At 40.4% G+C, this 17,711-nt stretch overlaps 1 protein-coding gene and 1 long non-coding RNA gene across 3 annotated transcripts in view; one reads left to right on the forward strand and one right to left on the reverse strand.

Annotated features, from left to right (window-relative positions):
• LOC149454357 (uncharacterized) overlaps window positions 1-17,711 on the forward strand; it is a 143,945-nt gene that overhangs the window by 111,554 nt on the left and 14,680 nt on the right. The window lies entirely within an intron of this gene.
• CEMIP (cell migration inducing hyaluronidase 1) overlaps window positions 1-17,711 on the reverse strand; it is a 219,752-nt gene that overhangs the window by 68,743 nt on the left and 133,298 nt on the right. For both annotated transcript variants that reach the window (XM_089687639.1, XM_089687640.1), the window contains exons 8-11: window positions 17,571-17,666; window positions 14,284-14,405; window positions 10,313-10,454; window positions 2,612-2,803 (exon numbers count right to left, since the gene is read on the reverse strand). In XM_089687639.1, coding sequence (XP_089543765.1) covers window positions 2,612-2,803; window positions 10,313-10,454; window positions 14,284-14,405; window positions 17,571-17,666 — 552 coding nt within the window. The remainder of the gene's footprint in view (window positions 1-2,611; window positions 2,804-10,312; window positions 10,455-14,283; window positions 14,406-17,570; window positions 17,667-17,711) is intronic.

The following is a 17,711-nucleotide window of genomic DNA, read 5'->3' on the forward strand; positions in this document are numbered from 1 at the left end:
GCCAACAGTCACAGAAGACACAAGGAGACCAATAGACAGAGAAGACAAAGGGGTTCAAGAGATAGAGAAGACGCAAAGGGGTTGATTTACTAAAGGCAAATAAACTGTGCACTTTGCAAAGTGCAGTTGCACTCTGGAAGAGCAGTTGCTCCAGAGTTTAGTAAATGAGCAGAAGCTTTGCTGACTTCCATCATCCAATCATGTGCAAGCAAAAATGCTGTTTTTTGGGTTTTTTTTATTTTCCTTGCACGTGATTGGGTATTCTTTGCAAAGTGAATCTTTACCTCATTTACTAAGCTCTGGAACAACTGCTCTTGCAGAGTGCAACTGCACTTTGCAAAGTGCACAGTCCATTCACCTTTAGTAAATCAACCCCAAAGTGACCAATAATCCGAGAAGACACAAAGGGGTCAACAGACAGAGAAGATGCAAGAAAATCAACAAACAGGGTCAATACAAAGGGGTCAAGAGACAGAGAAAACACAGAGGGGCTAATAGACAGAAAAGACACAAAGTGGCCAACGGTCACAGATGACATAAAGTGGCCAACAGAAAATGAAGACACAAGTAGACCAATAGAGAAGACACAGAGGGGTCAAGAGACAAAGAAGACACAAAGTGGTCAATAATCAGAGAAGACAAAAAGGGGTCAAGAGACAGAGACGATACAAGAAGGTCAACAGACAGAGAACACACAAATTGGCCAAAGTAACCAATAAACAGTTTCAATATTTTGGCATCCTGTATGATAAAATTGTTCAGATAGTTTTGGAATGTGTGCCAGAAAGTTAAAAACAATTTATATGATACAAAATACAATTCTTTATCAACATTCCACAGCTCTGAAGAATTATATGTTGAAATGTACTATAAGATGTAGTATATTATGGTCCCATTGCTGTTCTTTTCATCATTTAGCTATGATTTACACCTTCTCTAATATTACAGAAATACATTCATTGTAGATCACAATACTATCTTGTAGTGAAATAGACACCAAATGTATGTCCCTCTGACTGACCCCTGCTTTTTGTTCAGTGTTTGCTTTTATCTCCTTGTCTTTGTTCCTCCATTGGGCTACACTTCCCTTCGCTGCTATTTACTTTGAGAAACGTCCAGCATTTCCCTTGGCAATGCAGCCCTGGTCACATAGAGTGGATACAATTATCGTGATACTGTAATTCATAGAAGTCAATACCCCTTGCAGTCCTGATACCAAAGATAAAAGTGACTTAATGTTTAAATGGAGAAAAATATTCCATTGCTTATCATGTCTGGTCATCTTTTTGCAGAAAATATAGAGAAATGCAATGGTATTTCTCAAAGTAGGAACTATAATCTGGCCTATTCTTCACTATGAGGTTAATGCAATGTTCACCTGTAATAAACCTCTCTATTTGTCTTTAGCAAACAAGGAGACCATATCAAGCTATGCTTATTGCTCTTTGAGATGAGTGAGAGATGGTCAGTGGCAAGCACCTAATATATCATAATAGTAATGCGTCCTGCTTGGGCTCGCTTAAAGGACAAGCTACAGCTGAAACAATTTACCAATAGCCACAAAATTGTTCATTGGAGGCATTTTCCTCCTGTGCTCTCGGACTCCTGAGACAAATACCAAGAATCACGTCATGGCTTTTAACAGGTGCACATTGCTGTATGGCCAATTTAAGCCAAGAGTTGGATGATAGACACTTGCACAGGAGGGAAAACAGCCTCAGCTGTGATAGACAAAATGTATTAGGTTTCCATTAATGCCATAGATTATGCTGGTATTAGTTCATAAGGCCCACCTCTCAGGTCAAGTAGAATCTGGTATGATGGCTTATTATCTAAATTCCAGCTCAGGAAGTGTCTTAGAGAAAGCTTGCTCTTTCCGCATACCATAAATCTGCTATATCAGTTTAGTTTAGGTTTAGGGGAACTTTAAAGGATAAGCTCACCTTTGGAATATGTTACATGTTCCACCCATTTTTAGGAACATTTTTCTGCTCCTGCAGCTCTCCTCTCAACCCCCCTCCCCCCCACTGAAATAGCGGGCTGGGGATCATCACCCTGCACCCACCCTGCGGCCGGTGGGTTGTGGTTCTCAATGAACTACGGGGGCGCTGGTAGGTGCTCTGGTAGTCCATTGATTGTTCCTGGTCTTAGGTAACTGCCTGCCCACATGAAGTACAGGAAGACATCTATGATGAGAGTCTGCAGGAGCCTGAGATTGCACCCACAATCTACTGATTGTGGGTGCAATGCTCTGCATGCTCCTTAGAAAAAAAATTGCAAATGCACATTTTTTTTACCTGCAATAAATGTGCATTGATTATAATTTTTTTTTGAAAAGGTGAATTTATCCTTTAGGTTAGGGGAGGTAAACTGGCATTGCATGATACCTGCCATGGAAACCATGGGGTGCTTTCTCTGAGCATGAGAACGGCATGCTGGGTCAGAGGGGGATCTTTCAACTATCCAATATGACAAATTTATCATACAACTCTAGGTCCATACAGAAGCTGAAATTAGGAAATGTATGTGATCTATGTGAAAAGTTTCAAACAACAGTGGTTGCATATCCCAGCATAAAATTCAAGATCTCATAATGACCATGGCTATTTACCTGACACTTTAACTTGATTGCGAGTGCATGCTCTGCATGGCAGTACTGTGAATTCCTCTGCCTGGTACATAGAGTAGTCTGTGCTTGCCACTATAATGACATCCCCAGCTCTCCAAGACAGGGCGCTGTCTGCCAGATGTAGGATGGTGCTGTTCACATTGGTGTCCACAGTCACTGTCACCCTGGGCTTCACTGTAACATAGCAGTAGAAGATTGCTTGATTATGTGTTGTGAATAGACAAGGTAGACAGGTAAAATATATATTCTAATAGTGCAGAACATGTTTCACAATAAGACACCAGTTCATAATACGTGTATATTTGGGGGCATCAGGGATCAAAATCAACAATAGAAAAAGTTGCCTTCTATCAATGAATAGAGTTCTCCAGCTGCTGTTCTGTCTATGGCAGCCTTTCTCAACCTATTTACCCCAGAGTAACCCTTTAAATAATTATCAGGTTTGGGGGAGCCCCTGCTACGAACAATTCATCAGGAAGCAGTGGAAAATGCACAGTTATATTGGTGGTCCAGTGGGAAGAAGGCCACCTTACAGACAGCTACAGACATTATTGATGGTATGCATTACGAGTTGGTCGGAGTAATGTCAGTGATAAGAATGCCTCCCTTTCAGTGGTGGCTAGAATGCCAGCTATACAGATAGCAAAAAGGATCACTGGTGCCATGTAGATGGCTCTTACAAGTGGTATTGGCTCTAGAACTATGCAGTCACCATCAAATGGGAGGTCAACCAGCTACAACTCATGGAACCCGTAGCAACCTCTGAAGGAACCCTAGCGTTCCACTGAATCCTAGCTGAGAATGGCTGGGCTATGGTATGCAGAAAGTGTATTATGTATATTATAAAATGGTTTATCTGGTGTTTATGGAACTCCATGTATTGTTTTGTATGCAGCACTGTTTTCACATACATTGGGGAGAAGGACAAATAAGCTGAACTCTTCCATTTCTATCTGGATATTATAGCTGTTTGCCAGCTGTCCAAAATGGTCACAATTCTCTTACTTCATCCGCATAAATATACTGTATTTCTGAACAAAATGCTTTCCTGGTAAATACACCCAATACATCCTTTGGGAATAACATCATCAAATCCTGTCCTTATACTGTCAATTATTTCAGCTGTAGGATTACTGTCATAACTTGTCATTTCGGAGAAGCTTGCAATCTAATGTAGACATTCTTACAGGGATAAGGAGTTAAAGTTCAGAAACTGCATGTGTTGTATTTAACACCAAAACAGAATGCAATTGTTCATTTTGCATAGTAACACTACTACCAAATTCCAGGAGGGACACGAAAAAAAAATATGATTTTACTTTAGACATGCGGTAAAAATGATGCAGTTGACAATTGTGTAGGAATGCCAAAGGCAGTGAGGAGTTTTTTCCAAAACAGATTAAAATTATGTCTCATCCTGTCTCCATTATCCTTGTAAAGTTTATTTATGGGACAAGGAATATACACTGTATGCATGTACTTTTTATTTAATTTTAAAGATGAACTCTGGACTAAACAAATATTGTCTAATTACAAAAGGCATGTTTTTTCCACTTGAATCTTGGTGCACTTTCTGTATTCCTTCCAAATCTGCACAGTAATACAGCATAAAGCCACTCCTGCACTTTGCTTCTCTGAAGGAGTGTTGTGTAATAAGGCCCCTTTCAGATGGGGAGGACCCGTCAGTGGATCCGCTTGCTTAGCAAGGGATCTCTCTTCTGATCCCCGCTGAGCAAGTGGATGACAGGTCTGTGTTTGCTCCGCTGATGCAGAGTGGACACAGACACAGCCCACTATTTTCTATCGGGCGGCTGGATGGAAATAGATGCCTGTCCATTTCCATCTGACTGTCATTCGATCCGATCTGCCAGACGGATGGGGAACGGATCCCCATCCATCTGTTTTTAGCGCACATGATAGGATCAGCACAAACTTGGAATGCAATTATTTCTTACAATTTTGAGAAGGTGCCAATATTTTTGTCCAGTCCATTTTTGGAGTTTTGCGTGGAATGTTAGATTTGGCTTTTTGTTTCTCCACTTCTTTGTGTCATACCAATACAAACAAAAGAAATAAAAATGAGAATGCCTAAACATTTGTAATTGCAACAATTTTCTAGGTGAAGTGGTGCATTATCTGACAGAAATGCAGGGGTGCCAATATTTTTGGCCACGACTGTATGTAATACCTTTAACCCACAAGGAACAAAAAAACTGTTGCTGTAACAGTTTAAAGTATTAGCTGGAAGGATTGGGAGTCCCTGACTTCAGAAAATACTATGTAGCTGCACAACTCACACAATTATGCCAACTTCATCATAGCCTGTACAGGCTTGATTGGATACCTCTTGAAGCCCAGGCCTGCATCCCACTACCGATCAACGTGATGCCTTGGATCCCCTCCAGACACCGCAGGGCTGTTATGTGCCCAACTCTCTCCTAATATTTAAACCTGTGGGACTCCTCTAGAAAATTATGGCTACTATCCTTTCCCCATATGCCGGCTGCTTCTTTCTTCAAGAACCCTCTATTTCCACCAGGTATGCAAACCACCCTTGTCAGCTGGTGGCTGAACAAAGGCCTTTACCACATGCATAATTTTCTTGACAATAGGGGGGTTTCACCTTGACTATAAGGAAATTCTTATGTTGTGCAATCTCTTGAGATGCCCCCCTCTGAATGTTTCCATTTGCAACACAATTTAAATTTTCTCCACTCTGGCCTCAAAGCTTTCCTACCAAATGTCATGAGAGAGGGACCTGGGCATCTCCCCCGAGGCGGAGGACTGGAAGGCCTGGATAACCCACATCCATAAATGAGTCAATAATGTAGCACTGATCGAAGCGGGCTACAAAGTGCATACTAGATGGTACCTGATACCCGATCACCTTGTTAAAATGTACCCGAGCTCCTCGCCCTCCTGCTTCCGGAGTTGTATCCAGGTGGGTACAGCTCTCCATATGTGGTGGACCTGTCCTAAGGTATGCTGCTTTTGGATAAGGGTCTACGCTCTTATACATTCAGTTACTATGGTCAACAACCAACAAGGATCCTCGGACAGCACTACTGAATGCCACAGAGGTTGATATCCGAAGACACTCACAGACTTTGATCCATTTTATGTTCCTAGAGGCTAAGATCGCCATAGCGACAGCCTGGAAAAGTTCAATGATTGATCTGGCCTTTATGAAGTGTAAATTGACGTAGATCATGCTCAATAAAAAGATTGTGAGTACAGGATAAACAAACCATCTTTGAAAATGTGTGGAACCCCTGGTTCCCTTATCTACAGGTTCCGGACATCTAGAGGTGGCTCCGAGCATTGAAACCCAGGATGGATGTACCTTTACTCTTTAATCTTTTCCTTCTTACTCAACTTTTCTTTCATTTCCATTCCCTACAAACTCTTCCTTCTTCTAAAGTAAGTTGGTTTCCGTTGTTCAGATTCTAGTCTCTTCTACTGTTCAAACATTGGTACAACACAAGTGATACATTTATGCCATGAGGAAGGGGTTATCCCATGACCTTATGGATATTATTGAGTCAGATAGTTGTATCTATGTAGGCCTATTGTGGTTGATCTTGACTCATTTAATGGAGCTCAGAAATATGACTATGGGTTAACCCACCCTGTCACCTATGCCTACCCTTTGGCTAATGCTCTGGGATCTTCCTGCCAATGTTATTAGCAACTGTAACTGCTGTTTATATCTTCTGTACTGAATTTACTGTAACACATATCCCCATACTGGTATGTATCACTTGCTTTTCAATGGTAAACCAAATAAAAAATGATTGAAACGAAAGTGTTAGCTGCAGTTTGGCCTCAATCTGTTACTCAAGTTCATCTAAATCTGCTAGTCTGTCTAACACTACCCTCTCCACAGTTTGGCAATCCTCCATCCAGAGTGGAGACACCCTAAGATGAGAAGTACTGTACTAGCCAGATCACTAGGTGAAAATAAAGAGAAAAAAAGCCTTAAAAAAGAAATCTAATGCACCCACCACATCTAAAGAGTTGGAAAACTGCAATTTAAAACATTTTTGTTTTTTGGCTTAAGAGTAGAATAAACTGCATTTAAAAAAAAAAAAGCCTGATTGGTTTTCCAATAGTCTACAGAAATACTATTTATATTTAGCCTTTGTAGATAAGGCACAATTATAGTGTTGCACAGGTTGTACCCAGCTGTTCTGAAATCCAGATTTCCCTCAGATCTGTCTTTAATAAAATACTTTGGAACTAGCACAGATTGTGATCTGGTGTATCACTGGGAGGAAAAATAGACAGAAAAGTAAATATTACTGCATTACGTTGCGTATAGACACCCAGTTTTTTCTTTTGTTCAACCAGTGAAAAACAAAACCTGAAAAACTCACAGATCCCCCCCCACTGCGCTATTGTATTTTGACAGCGGGGACATCCCGTCATCAGAATACACTGATCAATGCTGCAGGTGCAGATCAAATGCTGGTATTCCAGTAGGGCTCCAGTAGAACTGTTCAACAGAAGCAGCTGTTGAACAGACAGGGGTATACACAGACCGAAATTCCTCTGATTCCTGCTCAATGAGTTTCAGTATGTGCGTACCCAGAAACAATTAACCAAGGGTTACCTCTAGAGGTGCTACTGTCAATGTAGCTGACAAAGTGTATTTACATGTGTTGTTTTCTGTACTAACTAATCTCACATATCCTATCAAAGATGTATTTTAGTAAGTAACTTGAACAAATAGAGTTTAAAATATACGAGCTTAAAGGGTATGTAAACCCTAACAATGAACTTGTTTGTTATCTTGCGATCTGACAAATATATCATTGAAAACGTTTTGTTATATTTGTTCGATAAGTTCAAAAAAAATGTCTGTTGATCCTGTCAGAAATGCAATGCTATCCTGTGCTTTGTGCAAACTTCCTGTGCTGTCCCAAGGAGCATAATTTACCCTTATCAGTTCTTATCTTGGGACTATAAATCAGTTAGTGTCTGTGTTGTGGAGATGTCAGTAGTTTAGCAAATGACAGCTGCGCAAGGCTGACACCACTCTGTCTATAAAATGTTGTGTGTTGTCAGTCCACAATAAAACTTAGCATTCTGAGTACACCTCTGGCAGATGAACATGTATTTTTCTGTGCTTTCGGGACCGTTAAAGGGATAAAACATAGAAACTGTACACGTTTTGCGGATATCTATTATGTATTTTTTTTTTGTCCTAACATACACTTTAAAAGGAACCTTCCTAAAAGCTTCTCAAACTATACAACTCTGACAGCTCAGATTAAATTGTCATATGCCACTTTAAAAGAATGTAACATAGAAGAGTTGTCCCATCTCTATTACTATTTAAATTATGTAAAGAACACCTAACAGAAGCTATTAGATAATCTAGGGGTGTATAGGGTGAGCATAAAGAGAAGAAGGAATTCAGATGATCTTTTTATGTAGATGATGCGCGTCTGACATTGATGAATTGCTTCATTACATTACCTAATCTTTACAAGACTTTAAAGAACTTGGCAACATTTCAGGTTATAAAAAAATCCACTAAAACAAAAGTCATGCAAATTTTCCCACAGTTACGGCAAATACTGCAACCTCTACATGTCGTCATTCTCATAGGTTTAGGGATCAGGTCCCATATTTATTGATTCTAATTGAGTTTATATAAGCTCAATGTTCTCCTTTCCTTCCATGAGATAAAAACACTTCTCCATATATGGATCTCCTATAGCACGTCTCTTTGTGGTGAGATTCCTGTAGTTCTGTTATTTCTAGAAAGTTATGTTTATTCAGAACATTTTCTGGTAGAGTGCTAGGGGAACCACTTAATATGTTATATACAAACATGAAACTTTATATAGAACTTTATATAGAAATCCCACACGGCATTGAAAAGAGTGCTACTCCTTAGATAGGAGCAAGGTGGCCTAGGAGTGCCAGATATTGTCAAATATCCTGCAACCAAACTTAGACACAATTGGGGGAATTCAATAAATCCCTACTGCCACTTTTCTGGTGCTATAGCCCTTTAAAATGGCCTGTTCTAGCTTCAAAATACCTTAATATTGCTTCTTTAATAAAAGTGGCATTATTACTGCACCAAAGTAAAAAATAATTACTTCCAGTTCGTAATTAAAGAAACTGGAGGTAATTAAGACCTACTCTAAGTTGTTGTACACAGATAGGCACAGTGTCTCTCTCTCTGTATGCTGTGTAGCAGAGAGGAGTGTTGTTATCGGTACACCCTCCCCTCCTTACCTTTCCCTGGTTGCTAAAGACACTGAGGATGGGAAAAAAATGATCCGGAAGAGACACTTCTGTCAGACTTATACCCCCTTTCCTCCTCTTTTATAGAGAAAAGTTCTTTCACTGATTATGCTATATTATTTTATATTTATATTTTCTAATTGCTAATTGTAATAGATGGACTAAGCCTTGGTTCACACCAGTGCAACTTGTTATGAGACTTGAAGTTCAAAGTGGCTCCCTATTTGTGGCAATGGAACCATTCAAATCGGTGCAACTCAAGTTGCAGCGACTTCAAAAAAAGGTTCCTGCATTATTTCTGTGCAACTTCATTGCGACTTGCATTGACATCTGTTAAATGAAGTCACACAAAATGTCAACAAGCCGCAATGAAATCGCACTGGACAGTCGGCTTGGAAGTCCCGCTGAAGTAGTGTGACTTCAAAGCCGCACTGGTGTGAACCAGGGCTTACTTTTACATTGGGATCCAATGGAATCTATACAGATTATTAATATGTGTCAAGCAGGATATTGTCCTTATATTCTAAAATATCTTTTTATTGAGGAAAATGATTAAATATTTAACAAAAAGCTAGTTATAAAAATAAGTACCTTTTCAATTTTACATAGGACTTTTATAATACAGCACCTTAGAGCTTTTTACCAAGATCACACAAAAACACGCAAATATGGAATTTACTATTATGAAAAAAATACTTTACATTTACAAAAATATATTTTAAAATTTGCTTGATACATACAGTGTACATTACAGTTTTTACAATATAACCACCACATGTACTGTGATATACACTGAATGTATCAAGATTTTTTTTATCTATTTTTGTAAATATTAGTTATTTTTTCATATTAAGAAAATTCCATATTTTCATATCTTTTGTTTGATCTTGGTAATAAGCTCTAAGGTGCTCTATTATCAGTGCAGATTGGATGCAGTTTGAGCTGCGTGAAATAACATTGCTTGCTATGGTGCCTGTTCACATATGTCCGGTGCACTGGCAGTGCAGATTCAGTGTGGATTGAAAAGAGAGACCTACCCGATTTTTGAGCAGTGCGGATTACAGGCTATTGACTTCTATGGGAACCGTTTCTAAACCGCACGTTATCAGTTGTGAACAGGATAAAATCCTGACCTGAACCTGATCTAGACCTATCCTGAACCTGATGTAAACCTGACCTGAACCACTGAACAACTACTGTATCAATTAGCTGTGAAACCTGAGCTTCAATCCGCACCGCACATCAGCACTGAAAGTCTGATGTAACAATGAAAAAGCACTCAAAAGTATGGGATGACAGCCCCTAAATAATTGTAAATGTCCCAATACCTCTAGCACTCGATACATACATTATACAAATAATTTTGTTTTTACACCCTCATGGTTTTCAGCAAAATTATTTCTATTATGAAAATATACTTACCAGGCTTTCCACAAAGGAACTGGACTTTGTAGTTACGACATGGTGAGTGGACCTGGTCATTCTGCCGACACTCAAACCTATAATCATGTCCACCTTTATAATAGACTTGTACTGGTATAGTGGACCCGTTCATTGTAGTGACCTGCGATTCACAAAATACATGTTACTGATGCAAATGTTTGTCAAAATTGCATAATATTGTACAACCCTTTATGTACATGGTGCCATATTCCACAACTTTACGCAGAGTTGTCTGGAGTTCTAATGTAATTTTCCTAACACAATTCTTACATCCATATGGAAATCCATATCCAATACACGTCTACGCTTGTTCAGTAAGAGTTGTAGTGTACAGTAAAGAACAGATGTCACTAGCTGGAGTTCCATTAACTCAAATGAGATAACATTTGCACATTATAATTTTTTCAGTCGAAGGATAATGGGTGGAAGGGTGCCCTGTGGATTTCAGCTGGTTCAGTAGGAACGGGCATGAAGTTTGATCAGCATATGGCCAGCTTTAGATTAGGCATCCTACATGCCAAAACACTTTGAGACACATTAGCCAATCTGACACATGCCACAGCTGCTATATGTCCAGTCTAGGCCTGAACCTTGTGTATCTTTGGTGTGTATTAAAAAAACAAAACAAAAATGTATTCAAGGTTGCTTTTGCATTTCAAATGGTTTGGAAATTTGAAATTAAAAAGTGATTGTTATATTCATTACCACGTCTTTTTCTGATCTGAACCAGTAGCCATTCAGTGTTTACTAATGTCACAGCTTTACCCTTTCTTGTTGGCTTAGTTAGTCCAGTCTTAGCTGCCTTTGTTCCTGTGAGCTCCAGCATAATATCTCCATCTATCTCTTCCATTCACATATAATATGGTCTTTGTTTGATAATTTATTATTTAAGTCAAGATTTTGCTTCCCTGTTGTTAAACCAAACTGTATCTTTAAATGCTCTCTGTGAGGTCGTTTGATGGCACTCCACCTATTCCCTACCTAGTGAGATGTGAATGTGGAGACTCCTGCTCCCTCTGCATGGCTGTCTGCACTAGGAGCTCAGGAATGACACTGATAACAAACCCGGCCATTCCAAAAGCGCTTAAGATGCCTACTGAGACCACAAAAAAGGATGTAATAAGATATACAGCATACGGTCTTATTTATGGTTAGCAATGGGAAACCGTTGTTCCTGGGTGTGAAGCCTGATGTTTTATTAACTATGAGACAGGCAGCAAAACAATATCCACATGGTATGTCTGTTCTTCCTTTCATTTGAATTACCATTGAGTTCCTTCTAGTAGTAAAGTCTTATTTGCTGTTATACTTAGGAAAACTCATGTGGGTTTTTTTACTGTCTTCTGTATTTTCACACTTCTAACATTTAGTGTGTTTTTCTATATTTTTACACTATTAATATCTACTCTGTGTTCACTATATTTATACACTATTGAATTGATTGTAAACTCTCATTTATATATTTTGTTTTTAAATAACAAACAGGTTTATACTTACCATTGCACAGAGCGGCCCCTGAATTTCCCCTTCTCGGGTCCCCTGCCTGTGGTCCTTGGTCCTTCCCTTCTTGGTGTGCCCCCATAGCAAGTGGATTGCTATGGGGGCACACCTGCAGGTTTGCTCCCAAGCCATGCTGCCTATGCCTGTAGACATAGACAGTGCAGCTCGGCCCCTCCCTGCCCCCTGCTCCCTCATCACAGGATGTGATTGATCAGCCAAGCCTGTGAGAGCAGGGAGAAGGTAGAAACCCACTACAGGCAGGCACAGCGCTGGATAGAGTGAGGACTCGGGTAAGTATAAGGAGGGGTGAGGGGGCATAGTGCTACCCAAACATTTTTACATTAATGCAGTATGATTGAATACAGATAAAACATGTTTAGGCTTTAGAACCATTTTAATATAAATATTGATGATAAAAAAATAGAAGAGCTAGAAATGGGAGACCAGTAACGAACATCATGAAGAGAGATGATCTGTAACTCCTTACTTGCTCTTTAAAATCTTCAAAATTTATTATTTTCCATAAGAGACAAAATGTTCAGACAGCAGATATAAGTCGCAGCTCATCTCTCTTCATGATTGTAATTGCAGCTGTGCTACTTCCTTTCCATACCCGGTAGCTCTGGAAGATTTCTTTACCTCATTGGGTTGTAGCGCCTTATCTTTATTTTATTTTACAGTAACCAGCATATAGGGGTTTCCGTTCTGACCACTAACACATCTTATTCTCTCCAGACCCACATTTATCCATTTCAGTACAGTCTACTTTCAAGCTCCATTTTAGGCAAATGGCAGTTTGTGGGGTAAATGCTAGTTAGACATGTACTGCCCCACCCTGATCTATATCCTCTAACATTAAAGAAAGCCTCACTCTGCGTCACTTCAATGACAAACTCTGTATACACCACATGTGCCATCATACAAGGTTAAAATAAGTTGGAGGGAGTTAAGGAGGAAGATGCTGTGCCACACTGAGAATGGACAAAAAGTCCTACAGCTCTAACATCCAAGACAGCCTCACTCTAGGTTCCTTTAATGATAATTGTAGAAAAGACTACCTGTGCCATCAAGCAAGGTTAGAATCAGCTGGAGGCAGGGTCTCTAGTGCTGTCATCAGTGAGATAAGTAGGAATATGTTCTACCATACTGGACGTTGAGAAAAAAGTCCTGCATACTACACCCCTAAAATCATTCTTAATAAAAATTGTAGTGAAGAGCACCTGTGCCATCAAGCAAGATGAAAGAAACTGGACGATGGGGGGATTCTATTAGTGCTGTCATCAGTGAGTTAAGGAGGAGGATGTTCTACCATACTGAGAGTTGGCGAAAAGTCCTACACATCGAACATCTACAACAACCTTACTCTGGGTCCCTTTATTGGCAATGGCAGTGAAGATCACCTGTGCCTTTAAGCAAGATTCAAGAAGCTGGAGGATGGGGGGGATTCTATTAGTGCTTTCATCAGCGAGTTAAGGAGGAGGATGTTCTACCATAATGAGAGTTGGCAAAAAGTCCTACACATCGAACATCTACGACAACCTTACTCTGGGTCCCTTTAATGGCAATGGCAGTGAAGATCACCTGTGCCATCAAGAAAGAATAGAATAAGCATGAGGGGACGGCCACTAGTGCGGTCATCAGTGAGTAGGAAGGAAGGAAGGTGTTCTACCATACTGATAAAAAGTCCTACATTATTCATCTCTAGCAACTAAGAAAGTCTCACTCTGGGTTCCTATAATGACAACTGTAGTAAACAGCATCTGTATCATCAAGCAATATTAGAATAAGCTGGAGAGGGCTGCTAGTGTGGTCATGCATGCGTTAGGGAGGAAGATGTTCTACCATACTGAGAGTTGACAAAAAAAGTCCTACATTCTACACCTCTAACATCTAAGACAACCTCACTCTACTTTTCTTTAACATTGTAGTGAAGAGCATCTGTGCCATCAAGCAAGATTAGAAGAAGCTAGAGGGTTTAAAATCAAGGGTGGCATGCAGGAGCGGACTGACAGCTCATGGGGTCCCCGGGCAATAGGGGATCATGGGCTCCCTGTGTCCTTGCCCAAACTCAAAAAAGCCTATTAAAAAGGTACCAGGGGCATCTCATGGGGCCCCCTACTGACCCCGGGTCCTCGGCAGTGCCCGAGTTTCCAAATGGTCATTCCGCCCCTGGTGGCATGGATGTTGGGTTTTCCACTAATCTCAATGTGTTAAATAATGAAATATGAAAAATGGTTTTCGGTTCTGACTACTTGGCACTGATTCTTTTTGGTGCAGTCTATGGTTTTGCTGTTGATCCTGATGCAGGATGACCCAATAATGTTTCCTAGAACAAAGTAAGTATGACAAAGAAGGGGCTATCTTAGTGTTTAAGACAATTTGAGCTACTTTTTGTTATGATTAGCCGATACCATAACATAGCAGGACTTTGACATAGTGATTTAATGTACCTTGATGTCAATAGGATGGGTGCAGATTTTGTCAGGATACCTCGCCCGGAATTCAGACAGTTTCTCCCAATCTCTGTACCTTGTGCTCTCATACTTGTCAAACCAGTCTGTCCACTCCACATCTGGAATGTAGAAAGCACAGCACTCACATCACAAGCCTGCCAGATTCACTTGTTTATTTGTAAGTAGCGAAACAGAAATTTGCACCAGACACATGACAGAATTACAAGCTGATTTCCAGCAAAATGACAAGTCTGGATTATAGGTCCACATCTAGCTGGAAACCGCTTACACTTGTTTGACATCATACCAAACAGGTCGGTTTCAGCTGCCAGCATAAATGGACATAGTAGACTGTTTAACCTCTCCAGATTTTGCTACTTGATAACATATTTTCTCTAATCAGCTCCAGCACTAGTCCTGCTTATGTTCTACCACATTTTTCCACCATGAATTTGATGATGTCATTCTTGCCCAGTGTCCTATATATTGCAAAGGTAGTACTTTACATTAGCTAAAGCAAACACGGGCAGCTTCTTTCTATATGGCTAAATGTTACAAATGTATACTGATACTTATGGAGCCATAACAGCAAGATTACATTGTAACGTGTCTGAGTTTCCAAGTACCAATCCTAGGTTCAGACCTTTGCATCTCAGGAACGCATGCAAAATCGAATGCTTTCCTGACACGCAGAGAAATGCACTGCCATTTAGCAGACACACGACAGTGCCATTAATTGTTATGGCACTCCCATGCATCTGTAAATGTGCCACATTTTTACACACCAAACAGTATGGTGCCGCAGCATTGTGCACTTTGGTGCAGTATGGTTTTGGAAGAGCCTTGGACTACTTTTCCACATTTCTTGTGCGCAGGACAGCCCATTGAAATAAATGGGCTGCCTTCATGTGATGCATAGGAACACACAAAAAATCGCACTGAAACACGGCCGTGGTTGGTTGCACTTGTAGGTGTGGACCGCACCTAAGGCATGTTATTTGTTAAAGTGATATTAAGCCCTCAGTTTTTCAGCAGCTGATTTATTCACTTACTGCAGGGGTGCTCAACCTCTGGCACTTGGAGACCTTGCATGTGGCTCTTGACCTTAAACTGCATGAAGGTGTTTTGGTGAGCTTTCAGAAAGTGCACCACACCCGCAAGATATAATAGAAGTCTATGGCAAAGCACAGCTAACCCACAGGAGCACTGTGCTGCCTTTGCAGAGCAGGTAAACCACCAGCGCATCAGTCTTAAAGCAGACCTATAGGGGGTTCAGGACAGTAAGGGCTTGTTTACATTTGCAGTTTGGGATGCAGTAAAATCCCATAGTTTAGACATGGTTTTTCCTCCCCACCACTAATGTAACATCAGGGGCCAATGGCGACCCTGCCCCATGCTCCAGGGGGCCCCTGCAGCCTTCCTGTCACATTCTGTTTTACACATTGACAGGAGAGGTGGTGGGCATACAGAAACCGATCCTCTCCATTTTCCTCCTACAACTGCTGACAGCCAACTTTTCCTCCTCTCTCTCCGGCTACAAGTGGTGGGATAAGAATGTTAACAAATTATTTACTGGTAAATCTTAAAATTTTTGTACTCTGTGTTTTAAACTAAAAAAATGCTGAGGGTTTATTACTACTTTAACCACTGCTGCTAATCAGATTAAAATTCCATCTATTGTTAGTTTCCCAGGCAGGTTCAATTCAGACTCATTTACTCCCTTCACACAGAATGAATGTACATGCACTTTTTTATAACTACACCCCATAGTGTAAATAAATGTAATACTGTGTATTGTATGAAAGATCAAAGAACTGGGCAGATGGACCAGTGTTTCACCTAAGCTGCCCCAGGCTGCAAACTTGAAAACTGATTCTTGGAATTTTCAGTGATTCCTATTAGGTTCCATGTACACGGGACATTTGGAAAACACTTCTGAATGATGGAAACTGACTGCTGGAAAACGTAGGTTAAAAAACCGTCTGTTTAGCCACGTTTGCATACCGCGTTTATGTGCGTTTTGCGTTTAGAAGCGTTTTTTAAAGATAACCACAGGAGACCTTCCAAAATGGCCAGAATGCACTGAGGAATAGTAAAAAATGAACTCTTTCAGACATTTTGAGAGAAATAGGGAGAGCAGAAGCAGAGAGAGCAGAATATGTTGAGATAACCTTCTTTTCTGGTTGTATTCACTATGGATCCCATCATGAGCATAATGCAGCGCATTCTACCGTTCTTTCCTTCACGCGAAACCTGGAACTGACTGCACTGGTGTTCCGGGTCCATTTGAATACATGGAAAACGCTTTGCATGCATTTCTGATGATGAAAAAAGGCTCTGGACAGCATCTGGACATGGAACAGTTAAAAACCGCTTCTAAACGCAAACGCTTATAAATGCGGTTGGCTGCAGCATTTGGAGTTTGAAACGCTGATAAAATCTACTCCTGAACACATTTGGTGCGTTCAAAAAGACAACTGTAAACTCAACTGCCTGTAAATGACTGTAAACGACGATGTGTAAATGGACACATAGGAAAACAGGGAGAGTTCAGCTGCTGAAAAAAACACAGAAAAGCTCCTGAACGTCAGTTTATCAGCTGCAGTGTACATGAGCCCTTATTCCACTTCTAGATATCAGAGCCTGGCAAATAATTGTCCTATCAGCCTAGAATCAGAGGGGCAGTAGACAGATTATGTAAAGATTTCTCTTTATCCTGATTAACATCCAGTCTCTTGCATAGAGACATCAATTAGAAAAGAAATCCTGGTGCCAAAGAAAGCAGATTTTTTTTTCTGTAATTAAAAATAGCAAGTGACATTTTCAGGTTGAGCAATAAATTGGAGCAATAATGAAATCAGGACAGTACATAGGCTGTTGTTGTCCAGCTAAGCCAAAACCAGAGACCTCAGCCAGCCAAGATCAGCAAACAAGCAAGTGAGTTAAAAGGGACGTCTGTGTCCGACAACTGGAAGCTCATACATTTTTCATGTGCACAGAGCAGGGTTGCCGGAGACTTCTGCATGTCTGCAGCTCCCAAATAAATGATCTGTGTGTTCCAAAAAGCGCAGCCATAATGAGCCAATAGCACACGAAGGAAAGCAAATATCGGAAATTTAGAGAAAATTGTGGTTTCTGTGCCTTTACATCCCTGACTCTGGATTTGTCAGACACAGAAATAAACTTCAGATTGTAAATAAATGAGTCTTTATCTGGCGGCAGAGAACCCCAGCGCTGTTTTTAAACATTTAGCGGCATGTAAGAAGCGATGGGTTTTCACTTACCCTGAACCCACTGGCTGGATGAAGAGACGTTAAAGTATTCTCCATTTTCAGCTTGGAAAAGTTTATGGACGCGAGCCATCGCAGACCCCCGATTTCCTGTCCAACATATAAATAGTCCAGGAAGTGTGTTGAGTAAATATA

Source organism: Staurois parvus, unplaced genomic scaffold, assembly GCF_062004578.1.
Source record: "Staurois parvus isolate SC_StPar_1 unplaced genomic scaffold, SC_StPar_1.0 ptg000432l, whole genome shotgun sequence".
Taxonomy (NCBI): domain Eukaryota; kingdom Metazoa; phylum Chordata; class Amphibia; order Anura; family Ranidae; genus Staurois; species Staurois parvus.